At 38.0% G+C, this 17,108-nt stretch overlaps 1 protein-coding gene across 1 annotated transcript; it reads right to left on the reverse strand.

Moving 5' to 3' along the window:
• Window positions 1-13,971: 13,971 nt before the first annotated feature.
• Window positions 13,972-15,643, reverse strand: LOC143588281 (uncharacterized). Its single transcript, XM_077069334.1, has 2 exons — window positions 14,774-15,643; window positions 13,972-14,282 (listed from the first exon to the last, which is right to left on the reverse strand). Exons 1-2 carry the CDS (start codon window positions 15,210-15,212, stop codon window positions 14,137-14,139), a joined length of 585 nt encoding a protein of 194 aa, XP_076925449.1. The 5' UTR covers window positions 15,213-15,643; the 3' UTR covers window positions 13,972-14,136.
• Window positions 15,644-17,108: the final 1,465 nt, after the last annotated feature.

Here is a 17,108-nt window from a genome sequence, read left to right on the forward strand (position 1 = left end):
TTAAAATAATCATTTTTTGATATAAATAAAATCAATTTATGTACACATGGTCTAGTTACAAGCATAGATATAATACATCATTTCCTATACGTTATGTAATTATTTGTTTTACTTGTAATTTTATAATTTAACCCATATCGTGTGTTACACAAGCTTTAAAGCTAGTGATATAATAAACTCACGAACTAATGAATTAATGATTCATGTTTTTGTAATCAAAGTCATGAAAATTAAAGAAAACCAACCAAAGTTAACTAAAGCTCCATTTGAGGAATTTGAGTGAAAGTAGTTTGTCATAACACATATCCCGTTACACCACTTTCGTTTGCAACTTGAAGAGCCTACATGGGAATTGGGCTCTTTGAGCTGGGTAACAACCCATAAAGTGAAGAACATAATACCTAGCCCAAGAAAAAAGGCCTTAAGGGTATAATAAGATAAAAGACCAAGTCAAAGGGGTCAAAAGTTACGGTGCACCTGACTTGGGGGAGGTCCCAAGGCACGTATACTCCAGGAGGCGAGACAATATCCAGCGGATAAAAGGAGGCTAGCTACAGCCCCAGTAGGAAGAGAAGAAAGGGACTACTGGAGAGGAAGTGAAAGACGAGCTTGGACTAAGTCCATTATCCTTGTCATAAATAACAAGAATAATAGACTAGGGACTTGAAAAGACTACCCCATATTTGGCCCAATAAATCCCAAAAGACACCATCAAGACAGACGAGCCCAAGACAAAAGATCCAGTCCAGGGATACCCAATGCACACCAAGACAAAGACTGTGGTCAACGACTGAGCTGTCCCTATTACCCTGGACAACACAGAAGACTGAAGCTGACATATTCCTGAAGCAAAGGAAGGGTCCAGCGGACAATAGCGAGCACCCGGCAGAAGTCAGGAATGAGAGAAAGAACCATTGGACAAAAGGGAGGACCCTAGGCTTAACGGTCAAAGGAAAGGATTCCATGGAGATCCTATATATATGTACACACTTATTTGTAACAAACCACGTTGGAATAAGAATAAGGAATATATATTCTTAGAGCTTTGTTTGATCATAGGATCCTCGACCATTTCTTACTAAAATCATCCCAAAGAACCACACACACACACACTAAAACACCTTAACTCATTCAATCTAAACACAGGTTCAAGTGGGGTTTCTACATTGGCGCCATCCGTGGGACCTTGAGCTCCGGAAAAAGGTTTCCACCCACAGTGTCAAAAGAATGGCCGATGACCATCATCAAATTCACTTCCGTCGCCGCCGTTGTCTCGCCGAAAAAAGGTTCTTGGTATTGTTAGTCCACTGTTTCGGTAGACAAGCATCAACCCGGTGTTATTTCCGTTGCCGAAATATTTTGTCGGCTCTTAGGAATATTCCGCGAAGTCAAGATTCTTGAAATACACTCCAACAAGTAACAAGTCAGACATGACGACTTATTTCAACCAGAAAGACACATACCCGCCACCCCCAGATTTTGCTAAAGTCAACGCTGCCAAGTAGGTAGCGCCGACAGGCCCGTATCCTCACCTCCAAAGCACGAGACACATCGGAGAGTTGATGTTAATTGAAAAGGAAGAAAATGACATGAAGGTTGGACACATGATGACGAGATGGAACCAGTAGAGATCTGGTACCTATTCGGTGGGATGAGAGAATACAACTTCAGGTTTATGCATCCCCAAACGATGCTCAGTCGGATCCGAAGAAGTTAGTTACGAAGCCCCTTCAGCTCGTTTTTAGCTCCATCCGCTCAAGTTCCGGGTTCATTCAGCCATTGGCATACTCGTATTCTTCATGAAACAGCCTGATGGGAAGTTTATGCAAGCTTTGCACGGCGTCCAAATCTACATCTTTAACTCTGGTCACCAGGTTCTATATCTATTAGTTGTCAATATCATAATATGTTATATATATATATATATATGCTCGGGTGTTTAGACCCAAAATTCTAAGATTTATTTGGTAAATGGATGGGTCAATGGCTATTGGAATATTTTAACCAATTTGTTATTTAAGTAAAAACAAAATGTTATACTCATATAAAAAAATTGATCAAAGATGGTCATGTACAAATTTGCAAGCATAAAATACTATAGGTTACCTTTGTGTGCAGTCAAGAAGCACATGTTGTTTATTCCAAATTTAATAGTAAAGGGAATAGGGGTGAAGGCATTTGTCTATTCCAAATTTTCAACAGTTAATGTTGTATACATATGTTATGTCATAAAGAAATCTGTACACAAGTGTGTGTCACTTTTGAAACAAGTTTCACGTTTTACTAGAAGGCATGGTAATGAGAAGTTATGTCTTTCAAAAAGGTGATGTGACCTTATGTACTCACCCACAGTAATGTTTTATCTTGTGGGTCAACTATTACGCACCCAGCAATCTTTGGCTTTATTATACTATCAAAAACTTTTAGGGTGGGGCCCCTCCCAGGAGTCCATCCAGTCAAATCCTTTAAAAACGAGACCCTTCACAACAAACCTCCCTTCCCAGACAATTTTTTTAGAATTAAGCCCCCTACCAAACAATTACTTCACAACAAAGGGCCCCAGAACATAATTTCTCCAGAACAAGGTCTCTACTGGATCATATTCTTGGAATTAAGTCTCTTACTAAATCTCTCCAGAAAATAATTCCTCCAGAACAAGGTCCCTATTGGACCATCTCTTTAGAATAAAGTCCCTTACTAAACCATCTTTTCATAGGGAAATCCCTTACTAAATACAGAACAAACCCCATTATTAAATAATTCCTTCAGAATAATGTCTCTTACTGAACCATCTCCTCAGAACAAGGTCCCTTACTAAACAATCCTTCATAATGGAGCCCCCTTATAATAAGGAAACCTCCTTTCAAGAAAATCCACATATAACAACACTCCTCCCATACAATCCATACTGAAGCCCCATACCATATTACAAGAATCTTTTTTTTTTTTAAGATGAAAATTCCCTTTCCAATGGATAAGGTGTCTAAAAATTCCCTCAAGGAAGAAAAAATATCATTTGGTAAAAAGTTCTATGCAAAGGAAAAAAACCTCTTTCAGATTTTCTTTCTCAAGAAGAATAATCCCTTTCGAATGAAGATGGAATGCATGAAGGCACTTCTATCCTCACTACATCAGCAACATCCCCTACTACAAGAGTTTTCTATGAAAAGGAGGAATCCCTGTCCAGGGGATGACATATGTGAAAGGTCTCTTCCATTCATAAGGAACCCCCTCCCTACACCAACCAACATGGAGCTGGGGGACTAATTTGACATTGCATCATTGTGTCGTGGGTCTTCGTCATTGAAGTTTCTTTAATATGACAAGAGGGACCCTGTTCATCAGCTTCTATGCATGAAGACGTATCTCATAAAGAGATCACCATTTTAGATAGACTTCCAAGGAAAAATAATTCCCTTCCAATGAATGAGAAGAAGAGTTCCCTTCTAAAGAGTGACAAAGTCGCTATGAAAGGAAAAAAGCCTCATGCGGTAACACTTCACATTCCAAAAAAAAAAATTTCCATGAAGAAGGAACTTTCATATCCCTAATATTTTTTAGAAGAAGGGAATGGGCCCCTACCAGTATTCCCTTCCATCATCTTCATGTGTAAGATATCTAATATGTATTAAAACTTATTATGCTTTTTATATTTATGATTAACAAATATAATTGGTCGATCGTACTTATAATTCCCCAGATGGGATAAAGCCCTCTAAAAGAGGCACCATAACTCCCCCGAATGGGATAAAGCTCTCTAAAAGAGGCACCATAACTCCCCCAGATGGGATAAAGCCCTCTAAAAGAGGCACCATACTTACAATTCCCCCAGGTGGGATAAAACCCTTTAAAAGAGGCATCATACTTATAATTACACCAGATGGGATAAAGCCCTCCAAATGAGGCCCCATTCTTATAATTCCCCCAGATGGGATAAAGCCCTCTAAAAGAGGCACCATACTTATAATTCCCCCAGACGGGATAATGCCCTCTTTAAGAGGCACATCACTTATAATTCCCCGTTAATGGGAAAATGACATCAATGCTCCTTCACAAGTGTGAAAGGAAGGCCCGGCTGAGGGGCTTGGATCCATATACAAAATTAGCCTCATCCATGAGGTTCAATACTTATAATTACCCTCGTGGAAAATAGCCCCATCCCTAAGGCTCAATAATCATAACTTCCCAGAGGAAAATAGCCCCTTCTAAGACTCTTAGAAGTTATATTTCCCCCAAGTGGGATATGGACCCTTGTATGAGGCTCACAACTTATATATTCCCCACTATATGGAACACCATACATGTACGCCCCCCTAAAGGGGAAAGACAATCGAACCTCCTTCACAACGAGTGAAAGGAAAGCCCAACTACAAATTGATAGCTAACCTACATCCACCTCACAGGTTGGAAACCTTATAATGCATCCGCATGCAAATTGAAAACGTCATGATACACTCGCAAGCAAGAGGCGAACCATATAGCCCAAAATGTGTTTAAATGCACCCTTTAGTCAAAACACAATATCCACTAACACCTTTAACTTTATTTATTCATATTTACCGACAGGAAAAATATATAGAAATAATTCAAATCATCATGATTAATGTCGGTGTTTTGATACATTTAGACCATATATTATCACGTTGGAAATTGTTTGTGTCTTCGTTTCTATGTCCAATACTAGCAAAGCAAGAATAGCAAGATCATTATTAGAGCCTATTAATTGGCTACTAACAACATTTGTAGGGTTATTCAATAAGAAAAAAAGAGATCACGTACAACCAACATAGCTACCCCAGAAACAAAAGTTAACCTTTTCTTGGTTATGTTAAAGAAACTGGGGCCTAAAATCCTTTATCCCAATCATAAATAATTGGCATAAGGGACTGGGGGACTTGAAGAGATAGTTCTAGGACTGGGCCCATTACATGGTGATGAATTTGGATATGCCCGATCCTTATTTCATCCCATGACTTAGCTATCTCAACCTTATTGGGTCCAAATTTGATAAGTTTAAACAGAAAAAGGACCGCGTATTCCTATCGTGGCAGATTTAAATTGTCAATAGAATCAACTCAGGAAGAGTTTTGGAAACTAAATATCATCTACCTCAACAAAAATATAAAAAGAGAACCTCAACCGAAGATGGCCCAAGGAATGGGTCTAAAAGGGGTAAAAGGAATGAGCATATCCTGTATGTGATAAGAAAGATGGCCAGGACTACATTAGTTTCTTGTGCTTAACATAAAGTATAAGGACTAGGGGTCTTGTAAATAATTCTATGAAAATGGGTCTCCGTCCCATGATAGAGACCAAGTCAGGAAATCCCAGGAGAAACCAAGATACTTGGAGAATACTAGATACTTCAACCAAACATCCTACCAACCAGATAAGAAGAAGATAGGAAATGAAAATCTGTAAGTGAGAAAAGGAAGCTAACAGTTAAGAGAAAAGAAGACGAGCTGGGGCGGAGTTTAGTCCATTACCTTTATCCAGAGTTATAAGGATATTAGACGGGGAAGACTTGAAGAGGTTACCCTTGAAATGGGTTCCCCAGTTGATATAATAGATAGGTCCACTAGCAAATACGAGCTCAAATTAAGGGTGGCTAAAGTAAGAAAGCCTAAAAGAGAATATTTAAAAACCTCCCAAAGAAAATAAACGAAATAAAAGGTTCTGGGGGGGTTAAGGACTTATAATATTGATCTGAATAAATTAGTTGAATCAACCCAAAAGAAAGGGTTAGAACAACACATGTGACATGCCATGTTGTTGTAATGGATGAAGTCTAAGTCAAAGAAAACAATGGCCCAGTAGAAAGCTCCTAGGTCAATAACCAGCATGTAATAGTTCTATGGATATTCTTTTTATATCAAAGATGCCCCCATGGCTATATAAAAAGTGTGGATCTTCCATTTGTACTCACTCATTCCCACATGAAAAAATAAATACTCACAACCATTTAGTCGATCGGAGTTTAAGGTGGATCACACAAGAGGTCGAACATAGACTTGTTTTGAGTCCATTATACTCGTAATAAATAACGAGCACAATGGACTGGGGAGACTTAAAGAGCCTACCTGGGAATTGGGCTCTTTGAGCTGGGTAACAACCCATAAAGTGAAGAACATAATACCTAGCCCAAGAAAAGAGGCCCGAGGACAAAGGGTATAATAAGATAAAAGACCAAGTCAAAGGGGTTAAAAGCTACGGTGCACCTGACTTGGGGGAGGTCCCAAGGCACGCATACTCCAGGAGGCGAGACAATATCCAGCGGATAAAAGGAGGCTAGCTACAGCCCAAGAGGAAGAGAAGAAAGGGAGTACTGGAGAGGAAGTGAAAGACGAGCTTGGACTAAGTCTATTATCCTTGTCATAAATAACAAGAATAATATACTAGGGACTTGAAGAGACTACCCCAGATTTGGCCCAATAAAGCCCAAAAGACACCATCAAGACAGATGAGCTCAAGACAAAAGATCCAGTCCAGGGATACCCAATGCACACCAAGACAAAGACCGTGGTCAACGACTGAGCTGTCCCTATTACCCTGGACAACACAAAGGACTGAAGCTGACATATTCCTGAAGCAAAGGAAGGGTCCAGCGGACAATAGCAAGCACCCGGTAGAAGTCAGGAGTGAGAGAGAACCAGTGGACAAAAGGGAGGACCCTAGGCTTAATGGTCAAAGGAAAGGATTCCATGGAGATCCTTTATATATGTACACACTTATTTGTTACAAACCACGTTGGAATAAGAATAAGGAATATATATTCTTAGAGCTTTGTTTGGTCATAGGATCCTCGGCCATTTCTTACTAAAATCATCCCAGAGAACCACACACACACACTAAAACACCTTAACTCATTCAATCTAAACACAGGTTCAAGTGGGGTTTCTACACAACTCCTCATTAGTTAAAAATCATACTCGATTACTCATTTTAAATTAAAGGTTTCAAGTACAATCGGTTTTAATATGTTAAGAATAATACTACAACAATATTTATTTGATAACTATCATCATCGACAATTGATATTATTAATCCACGATAAGACAATGTCATTTTTTGCACACCTAGAGTAATAGCACTTCATTTATCAATAACAAACAAAACCTAGAAATTAAACCCTTTATTCCTCCGACTTCTTTAGCCACTTCCGGCTTCCCCACTTCCGCATCTGTCGTATTCGGGAGAGCTTGCTTCGTGGCGGAGCATTTAGCAATGCTAGCAGCCTGGTGAGGGCTGGCTGTCTGGGGACATTGTAAGGTAGGGCCTGCTGGGCTTGCTTCTCATGAGATTGGGTAAGGGAATCGGAAATGGCTTATAAACCGGGCGGTCGGGTGCTGGCATGTTATGATTAAAACATACACGATCATAACACGAAAACAATAAACGAACTCAATGAATTTAATACGGTTTGATCTAAACTGATCTACGTCCACGAAAGGCAATTAGGTATTCTTTATTTCAATGATAATCGATTACAAATACACAATATTATTATATAAAGTGTAACTTCTTAGGCAAACCCCACATCAGCCGTGGACAGGAGAGATTCTTGATTCATAAGTAAATACTTTGCCTTCTAAATCACCAACGCATTTTGGGCTTAACGACAGTGGACGAGATGAGAGCTCCATGGTTAAGTGTGCTCAGGTGGGAGTAGTAGCAGGATGTGTGACATCCTGTGAAGTCTCTACATGGGTAATCAAAAACAAATCCGTGAGCTTTGCGTGGGTAACACAGACAATACTGGTGGTGCGAGGGGCTGGATCTTACAAGTGGTATAAGAGCCACAACTGTGTCATACGGGATGGTGCGCAAACCTCATAAGAGACGGTGAGTCCCCGGGGTGTCACGAGGTACACCTTGGACGAATCCCACATCCTGGATTGGATGGTGGGGCAAACCTTAGCGAGGACGATGAGTCCAAAAGGGGGGGTTGTAATACCCTAGGCAAATCTCACATCGGCCGTGGACATAAGTGATCATTGGTTCATAAGTAAATACTCTGGCTATTAAATCACCAACGCGTTTTGGGCTTAACGATAATGGACGAGAGGAGAGCTCCACAGTTAAGTGTGCTCATGTGGGAGTAGTAGCATGATGGGTGACCTCCTGGGAAGTCTTTACCTGGGCAACTAAAAACAAATACGTGAGTTCTTCATCGGGCAAAACAGACAATATTGGTAGTGCGAGGGGTTAGATGTTCCATCGAAGCCACAACCACCAATACTGTCTGCTTTACCCACGAAGAGCTCACAGATTTGTTTGGTTGCCTCGGTGGAGACTTCCCAGGAGGTCACCTATCCTGATACTACTCCCATCTGAGCACGCTTAACAGTGGAGCTCTCCTCTCGTCCACTAGCGTTAAGCTCAAAACGCGTTGGTGATTTAAGAGGCGAGACATTTACTTATGAACCAAGGATCTTTCATGTCGACGGTCAATGTGGGATTTACCTAGGGTGTTTCATAAAGATAACGATTAATGTTACTTAATAAAAAAAAGGGGCAATTTCATATAATAGTAATCAAGTTTCAAAAGTGTTCCAATTAGATCACTCAAGTTTAAAAAGTATACTAATTAAGTCACTCAACTTCATATTTTATTTAAATTAAATGTTTTTACATGTTTTTTTAGCATTTTTCTTTTTCGTATCACATAGAAAATCCTTTTTATCTTTTTTATGTTGACGTGGAGCGGTGACTGGATTTTATTTTTTATTTTTAAATTTTAATATAATAAATGTTTTTAATTTAATTTTATAAATATAACTGCATACATTGCAAATCCCGGCCCCCACATCTTCTCCTCCATTGCTTTCTTGATGCACAAAAATTCGGTGAGGCTCGATTTGAAGATTTAGACTTTTAGTGACCCAATTTAAAAAAATTTTGCATGGATGACCTAATTTAAACACTTTCGAAACTTGATATATTCCCAAAAATGGCTGACAACAAAGCTAGGGCCTGATGCCCCTTATCCTCTTTTGATCTTAGTCGAACCTGCCCCAACAAAACCTTCGAACCCAACATGTTCGCCGTCGCCATTCACACGTTTTCTACTATCTTCGCTTTCACCAAATTCACACCACCATTTCTAGTGACTTCCAAAAACCAAGATCATAATGTCAGTTCAATGTAACCAATCAAGCATGGGTGATTGGTTTTGAAAATTATATTGTTTTGATATCACCATATAAAAATTATTCATTTATTTGTCAATCAAATAATCAGTTGTGAATCAGGACGATCTTAAATGAGCCCACGGGTCAACCAAAAACCAGCCTAAACCCGTTTATACCAAACTCGTGAATTTCATATCAGGTTTTTCACATGTCATATATTCACACCCCTAGCTTTGACAATCGAGTTAAATTGTTACCCATCATCACAAGCTTTAGTTATGATATAAACATCATATAATAGCTGTTAGAAAGGTCTCGAGTCCAAACCTATTTAATATGATATCGATGTTCTATCTCACTTTGAAAATGTGTGACAAATGGCACACCATCATTAAACCTTACATTTCATTAAAAAAAAAATTCAGATCATTCACATCCACAAGGACTAATCCATTTACTTTATCCTGGTACTTTAATCTTTATCATGGGAAAATTGCAATGTCAGACCTTAGGCTGAGGGGTGTGAGGGGCGCGAGAGGGGGCGCGAGTGGGGGCGCCAGCCAATAATATTGTGACGTGTGGCAGAGAGAGAAACTTGATAAGATGGGTGTTGGTAGTGGTGCTCGCGCCCCGGGACATGGTGTGGAGGGGCGCGAGAGGGGGCGCGAGCGGTTTTTTTTTTTATTTTTTTATAAATGTATTAAAAAAACGTATTATTAAAAAAACTCAAAAATTATTTAAAAAAACACACATTTTTTTGAAAATTCATAATAAAAAAAAACATACTAAAAATTAAACAAACAATAATATTTAATAATAAAACTAATCTAATACAAGATCATCTGGTCGCCTCGCCCACAAATGTTCAACCAACTCATGTCGAAGATCCCCATGTATCTCACGGCTCTTGATATTTGCTATGTTATGAAGTTTTTGTTGATCACTGATTGTGGACGGTTGTGGCGGAATGTCACCTTGGTAGTTTTGGCATATAGCTTTGCCCTCGTCTTCTAACGTCATGTTGTGTAGGATAAGACACGTGTAGACGACGTCCATTATCCTCTCCCGAGTCCAATAACGTATCGGGTTCGCCAGAACATAATATTGTTTTTTTATAGCTCCAAAAGCTCTTTCAATATCTTTTCTAGCAGACTCTTGCTTCTTCGTAAAATACTTCCGTTTGTCGGCGACTGGATCTGTAAAAGCTTGAACTAACACAGCCCATTCGTTGTAAATACCATCGACCAGATAGTACCCGTACTTGAAGAGTTCTTCATTTGCAAGAAAAGATTGAGGTGGTTCAACCCCGTCGATAAGGTCGTTGATCAAATGTGACTGATCGATAACATTAAGGTCGTTATTTGACCCAGCAACACCAAAAAAAGCATGCCAAAACCAAAGATCCTGTGACACCGCCGCCTCAAGTATGAGGGTCGGCCCTTCATGATCACCACGGTGGAACTGACCTCGCCAGGCCGTTGGACACATAGCCCATCCAACATGCGTACAATCGATGCTACCTAGCATCCCAGGAAAACCATGTTTTTCTGCGTGCACCTCATATATGCGTTGGATGTCATACGTTGTAGGTTTACGCAGATATCTCCGAGCGTAAGTCGATATGACTCCTACGTACAATATATATTACAAAATGTAATAAATATTTAATAAAAAGTAAAATTAATGTTTTTTACCTTGGCAGAAAAAATGAAGGGATTCACGTGCAACCCTTTTCGACATCTGTAAATACTCATCCAAAGCGTCCGACGAGATGCCGTACGCTAATTGACGGATAGCAGCCGTGCATTTTTGAAGAGGGGTAAAACCGGGAAGACCCCTAGCATCCTCCCTTTGTTGAAAAAAGTGAAACCGTGCCTCTAAATCACTCGCTATACGCGTGAACAATTGCCTGCTCATTCGAAAACGAGTTCGAAAATCCGACTCCGCGTATACCGGTTGAGGGCTAAAATAATGCCTCATCAAAGTATCGTTAGCACCCGATCGATCACGATCACGAGGTGGTGCTCTAACCCTCGGGAGTCGGGGTTGATGGGCTTGATTTTGCAAGAGATTGACCACGGTTGCGGTCAAAACTCCCCCTACATGAAGAAGCAAATCATCCTCTTCGGAGGAGTCGGAATCAGACGAGTACGACGACATTATTTTTAAAAAAAAAATTGGTTTTGGGATATTATATATGAGTTTGGAGATTGAAGTTGTGTTTGATATGGTTAAAATGGGTTGATGGTTTGTGATATTGGTATGTGATATTGGTTTTGGGTGTGGTATGTGAGAATGGTTTTGGGTGTGGTATGTGATATTGGTTTATATAGAGGAATATATATGTGATATTGATATTGGTTTTAAAATTTTTTTTTTTTTAATACACATTATATGAGCCAACGGCTCTATTTACGCAACCCAAGAACCCTTCACGCTACCCCCAGCCGCTACCCCTCTTGCGCCTGCCTCTTTTTCCGCGCTCGCGCCCCTCTCGCGCCTCGGTGGTGTGGTGCTCGCGCCCCGGGGCGCGAGCGGCTGGCCTCTTGCGCCCTTTCTCGCGCTCCACACCCCTCAGCCTTAGTTTATAAATCAAGTAAGGTGTTTAATTATACTTTTAATAAATACCCATGGACTCCTGAAATCTTCAATTCAAACAAGAATCTTGGCTGTCAATTCTGATACTACATAATTTGCTTATTTTCAAGACACGTAAATAAAGCATAGTGCTAAAACTTAGAACAGGACAATTATATTTTCCAACTATAACGTAGATCGGAAGCTAAGTGAGAGAATACAGTTCGAGATGAAAAATAATATATAGAAAAAACACTTAGTTTAAAATCTAAATTGGCTGTCCACAATTGAAATAAAATGAACAAACAAACACACCAAAACAAAAAACGCGCAAGTAAATTCATGCGTTTTTACAATGAAATCACGAAAATAAGGGTTCGTACTTCATTCATTCATTATACAGATTAAAGAGCTTATACTAGTAAAGAATTGTACTAGGTGAGATTTAAGGTTTTTTCTAACTCATTTGTCTTACCAGGTTACTGCTTACTAGTCACAACCAACAATATTTATGTGCCGAATTCGACTTCGACCACCGACAGTTGATATTAATCGGGACATTAATAAAATAAGACATGTTATTATTTGCACGCCCTATTTCTTTCAAATTCAAGGTCCACTTTACTACCACGAGTAATAGCACTTCATTTATGGCTTTTTGTATGCATCTCACAAGACCATGTGTAGTCATAAAGCTTTACTACCAGGAGTTATGCGTCACGTGGTGTCCAGTCAGAGTTATGGTTTTATACAAAAACAGGCTGTAGTCATAACTTTCCACTACCAGGGATTATGCGCCACGTGACGCCCAGTCATTATTAATTTTATTTGTTTTTTTAAATACTAAATCATTTAAATAAATTAACATAAAATTAAAAATGACATTAAACTTCCAAATAAAAAATACATTAAACTAAATTAAAAAAAATACATCAAATTAAAAATAAAAAAACATAAATAATACTAATAAAACTAAAACTCATTTATATTTTTCTAAAATTTTCGCTCGTCAAGTGGCTTTTAGAGATTGGACTATCGGGTCATCTTCGGATAGCTCATTTGATAAAATCTCGATGTCTTTGTCCATCTCATTCCTTCGAAGTAGGTCGACGACGTCCAAATTTACTTGAAGTCATTGAGTTCCAAGTTGGTGTAAATCTTGGAGTCGAGAGTTCATTAATTGGAATTGGTTTTCCAATTCGGGATTCGAACCCGTTGCCGACGACGAACCGGCCCCTTCCCCTTTCCTTTGCCTTTGGTTCTTCTACCCCCGGCCGAGGCATGTCGGCAGTATTCACGGGGTCATTATCGCTTAAGTTGAAGTTTCGAGCGTCGGAACGGGGCGTGTCTGGATCAACCGAAGACGATGTTTTAGACCTTTTTTTACTCGGGCCACCGTTGGCTTCGGCTTCGGCATCCAACACCAAGCCCCATTTTGGGTGAAACCTCAATAGGTCTTTCCAAATGCCAAAGTAGTTGAAGGTCCCGCCGACCTTATGTTGAAACTCAACCAACGCGTTTTCCATGACTTCCGCGTCCGAGACACCGCTACTCCTAGTTCGATTCATCCGAGAGAAAACCGTATGGAAAGCCGAGCATTTGTTGTTTATGTCGCCCCATTTCGACAGTAACGAATCTTTTTCTCGACGCGAGTCCCCGCCAAGGTTGTGAAACCTCTCTATAATTTTGTGCCAAAATACCCCCGTGTTTTGATAGTTCGCTAAAAAAATAAAAACATTACAAGTTTAATGGTTGCCTTGAGGGCATATTGGCCGAAACCGAAAATATTTTGGTTGTTGTTTGGAAACATGATGGTAGAAATATTAGTGTAAAAGATATAAATTGGTATAGAAGTGGAAGGAGTGTGTTAAAAAAAATGAGTTTGGTTTGTTTATATAGTATAAATATAATTAATATAATTTTTTTTTTTTAAATTCCCAACGGCTTCAAACCCACCCACCCAACGGCTATTTTTTTTTGATTTATGTGCCAACCCCCGCGTTTTGTATACAACGCAGCCAAAAACAAGCTTCACATAACGCAGGGGGGCGGTGTACCCCCCGGGTTTTCGTCACATAACGCAGTGGCAACGTTGCCACTACGAGTGGTCAAACATATGCACATGCATGTTACATACATTGTACCCAAAAGACCAAGGGTAAAACAGTCAAGTCATGACTCATGAGTCCAAAACCATTTTGTTGACTTTTTCCAGAAAAAGATATTTATGACAAATGAAAAGATTGTTATCAATAACACATAACCTAGAAATTATTAAACCCTTTACATTAAAACCTTATTAGCATTTTAATCCTATAAAATAACCATAAAAAGTAAAAGACACCTAATCTTGTTATGATTCATAGTTTCATACCAAAGTACCATTGACTGTACATGTGGTCAAACTTAGTTTCTCAGTATTTCACGGTCAACCCTTCCAAGATTTATAACCGAACGAACCCGAATCACTTAGAGAGATATTTAACTGATTCTGTACAATTGTTAACCCGTTCCCGTTTCTTTGAACCGTTTGACCAGGACCTTGACCTTGAATCGTTACACCCGAGTTTTGGCCTGAAAAATCCAATAGTATAATTTTAGTTTACAGATTGACTTAAGTGGTCAAATTGGAGAGATAATAGAAATAACGAGTTTTTATTTTTTGCGCGTTATAACTTTCTTTTTAAACGTGCGAATGATTAAAGATTTTGGTGTGACCCTAGAGATATTTTCATGTAGGGTAGGAAGGATTCAGACCAGGCGATTAAAAATTTACGGGCACTCGAGCGTCACATGTAATGTTAAGCCAAAATTTGAATGTTCTATAAGTTTAAAAAACCGATTTTTAATGTAGGGTAGGAATCATTCATATGGTTAAGGATAGTTGTGTGTCACATGCAATGTTATGCCAAATTTTGAATACTCTATAACTGTACAAGCCCATATTCATGTAGGGTATGGCGGTATGCATTACATAAACAACACAAAAATCATTATATTTTCTATATCTAAGATGCTAAAAAGTTAAAATAAAACAAGATACTGAATAAATAGTGATTGATTACCTTGAAAAAGTATCATTACGAAGAATATGACGGTAGTTAGCATTGCAAAAAGACTGCCGTGTGATGACGATGATGACGAAGATGACGATGAAAGCTTCGAATTTTTCTTCTGTTTGAGTGCCTTCATGCGCTCGATTCGGGCCCGTTTGATCATGGCGATTTCAGTAAGCTCTTTAATAAGCTTTTGATCAGAAGCGTCTAATGAAAGTGGTTGAGGAGGTCTAGGTGGTTTTTTCGCACTTAAAGCCTTTTTCGACTTAATAATATTATTCTCTAACAAACCTTCGTTCACATTTAACGAATCTGATCTAACTGAACTATCATCTTCTACACTCATTAATCCATCGCATAACCTCGAAAACACCATTTGATCTGGACTTCTCTCTACATTTGCTATAAAGTATACCCGTACCACTCTCGAGATGAAGATCAAAACCATTGTCGTGCTCTTTAGAAGCCAAATGATCCATTCAAACTATAACTCAAACAACTTGAATCGACAATCTGGGGTTCTGAAGCTCAAAATATCACAATGGAAACAAAATCCTGAATGCAAAATTGAAGAAAACAGTTAGGTTATTATAACACCTCATATGAATGCAGAGTTATTTATAGATGATTTAAATAAGGCTTTCATATGTACTCAAATAGAAACTGTGTTTTAGTAACCACAAAGCAATGAACAAGCATAGAGTTGACATTAATATTTAAATATTTTACACTGGAACACAGATTTCATCAAATTGTGTAATTTGCCTAACTTTCAGTAAAAAACAAGCAATCAAACCAAGGCCTAACTAGCAAATTGCACAAAACAGCAGGGTTGACCATGAAACCAAAAAATAAAAAATAAATAAAAATAAAAATAAAAAACTGACTGTTTGGTTTTATGTTTTCATAAAAACCAAACTTACAGTTCAGTTTTGGTTTAGTATCTAATAGAGGCCGTAAAAACCGAATCGAATTAATAGATTTTCGATTGTTATTTTTTATTTTACGTAATTTACATTAATTAATAAATATGTAACTTAATATTTTAGCTGAAATGTATAATAATCAAATAACTATTAATCAATAATACAATTTAGACCCAAATCCATTATTTGGAACCAAAAAATGACCGAATTAATTGATTTTCATTTTTATTTTAAGTTATTTATATGAATTAAATAAACATGTAAGCCCAAACGTATAATAACTAATAACTAACAATAAGATTTCAGCCCAAATTTATTATTTTGAGAAATAAAAATTCCAGCCCAGAATTTTCAACCTCAAACGATGAAACAAAAAAAAACAAAAATAATAATAATCGAAACCGAAAAAATCAAACCTGAACGGTTTTCAAAAATTAAAAGACCAAACCGTGCACAACCCTACAAGATAGTAGAAATACTAAATCCTGAAAGGGTGAGCAATAACCAAAACCGAACCGAAAACAGACAACCGACAAACTAACCGAATAAACAAAACCGGTTAACCAAAAACCGATTGGTTAATTCCGCTGAGGCTATTAATGGAACCGAACCGTGTGCACAACCCTTGAATCCAGTATAAACATGTGAAATTAAACCCCAACAATTACAGGTTTAAACCACAAACTGAAGCAACGAATGTCAAAACATGAAGTGAACACAAAGCAAAGTACAAATTACAAACAACACAACTGTATCAATAACAATATGTAAACCAAAAGCCAATTCTTACGCAGAAAATTGAGTATGATCCACTTACCCAAGTCAAATGAACAGAAACTGAACGCGTAAATCAATTATACTAAACCAAAATATGTATTTAATGATTCAAACTGATGAAAAATGAAAATTACCTGTTGTGAATTGAAATTAAAGAAACCCCAGATCTGAATATATGATAATAATGATAATGAATGAAACTGATGTGTTTGTATTGTTGATGTTATAGTTGTGTGTTGAACAATGAATGAATTGTAGTTGGTTCACGACACGATGGCTTTTTCAAGGGTTTATATATATTATTATGAACAAAATAAAAGAAGGTGCTTGCCATGAATTGTTTATTGGTTTAATAATATGTTTTGTTTTGAATAAAATATTTAGAATGTGATAACAATCTAACATAAGACATCAACACGTGTTTAATGTTTGGAAACTTATGTATCGGCAGAATTTGATGTAGAATATCACCTAACGTCATAAATAAAAATGTATTTATATTTAAAACTAATTTCGAGATATTAAACAAACCTTTATATTTACTTTTTATTTTCAAATACGGTTTTAAAACAATACTATTCTTATATTTCATGCACCACTTACTCTTTTTTTTGTTTTAACGGCTAACGAGTTCTTCAAAT

Source organism: Bidens hawaiensis, unplaced genomic scaffold (genome assembly GCF_021521415.1).
Source record: "Bidens hawaiensis isolate Kalapana, Puna unplaced genomic scaffold, B.hawaiensis_p1.1 tig00036294_1, whole genome shotgun sequence".
NCBI lineage: Eukaryota > Viridiplantae > Streptophyta > Magnoliopsida > Asterales > Asteraceae > Bidens > Bidens hawaiensis.

Excerpts from the sequence above, each read along its gene's own strand:
- LOC143588281 (XM_077069334.1), bottom strand. The coding sequence starts at position 15,212 with ATGGTTTTGATCTTCATCTCGAGAGTGGTACGGGTATACTTTATAGCA. Across the intron at positions 14,283-14,773 it reads CGTAATGATACTTTTTCAAG|GCCAAAACTCGGGTGTAACG; the intron begins GTAATCAATCAC and ends TGGATTTTTCAG.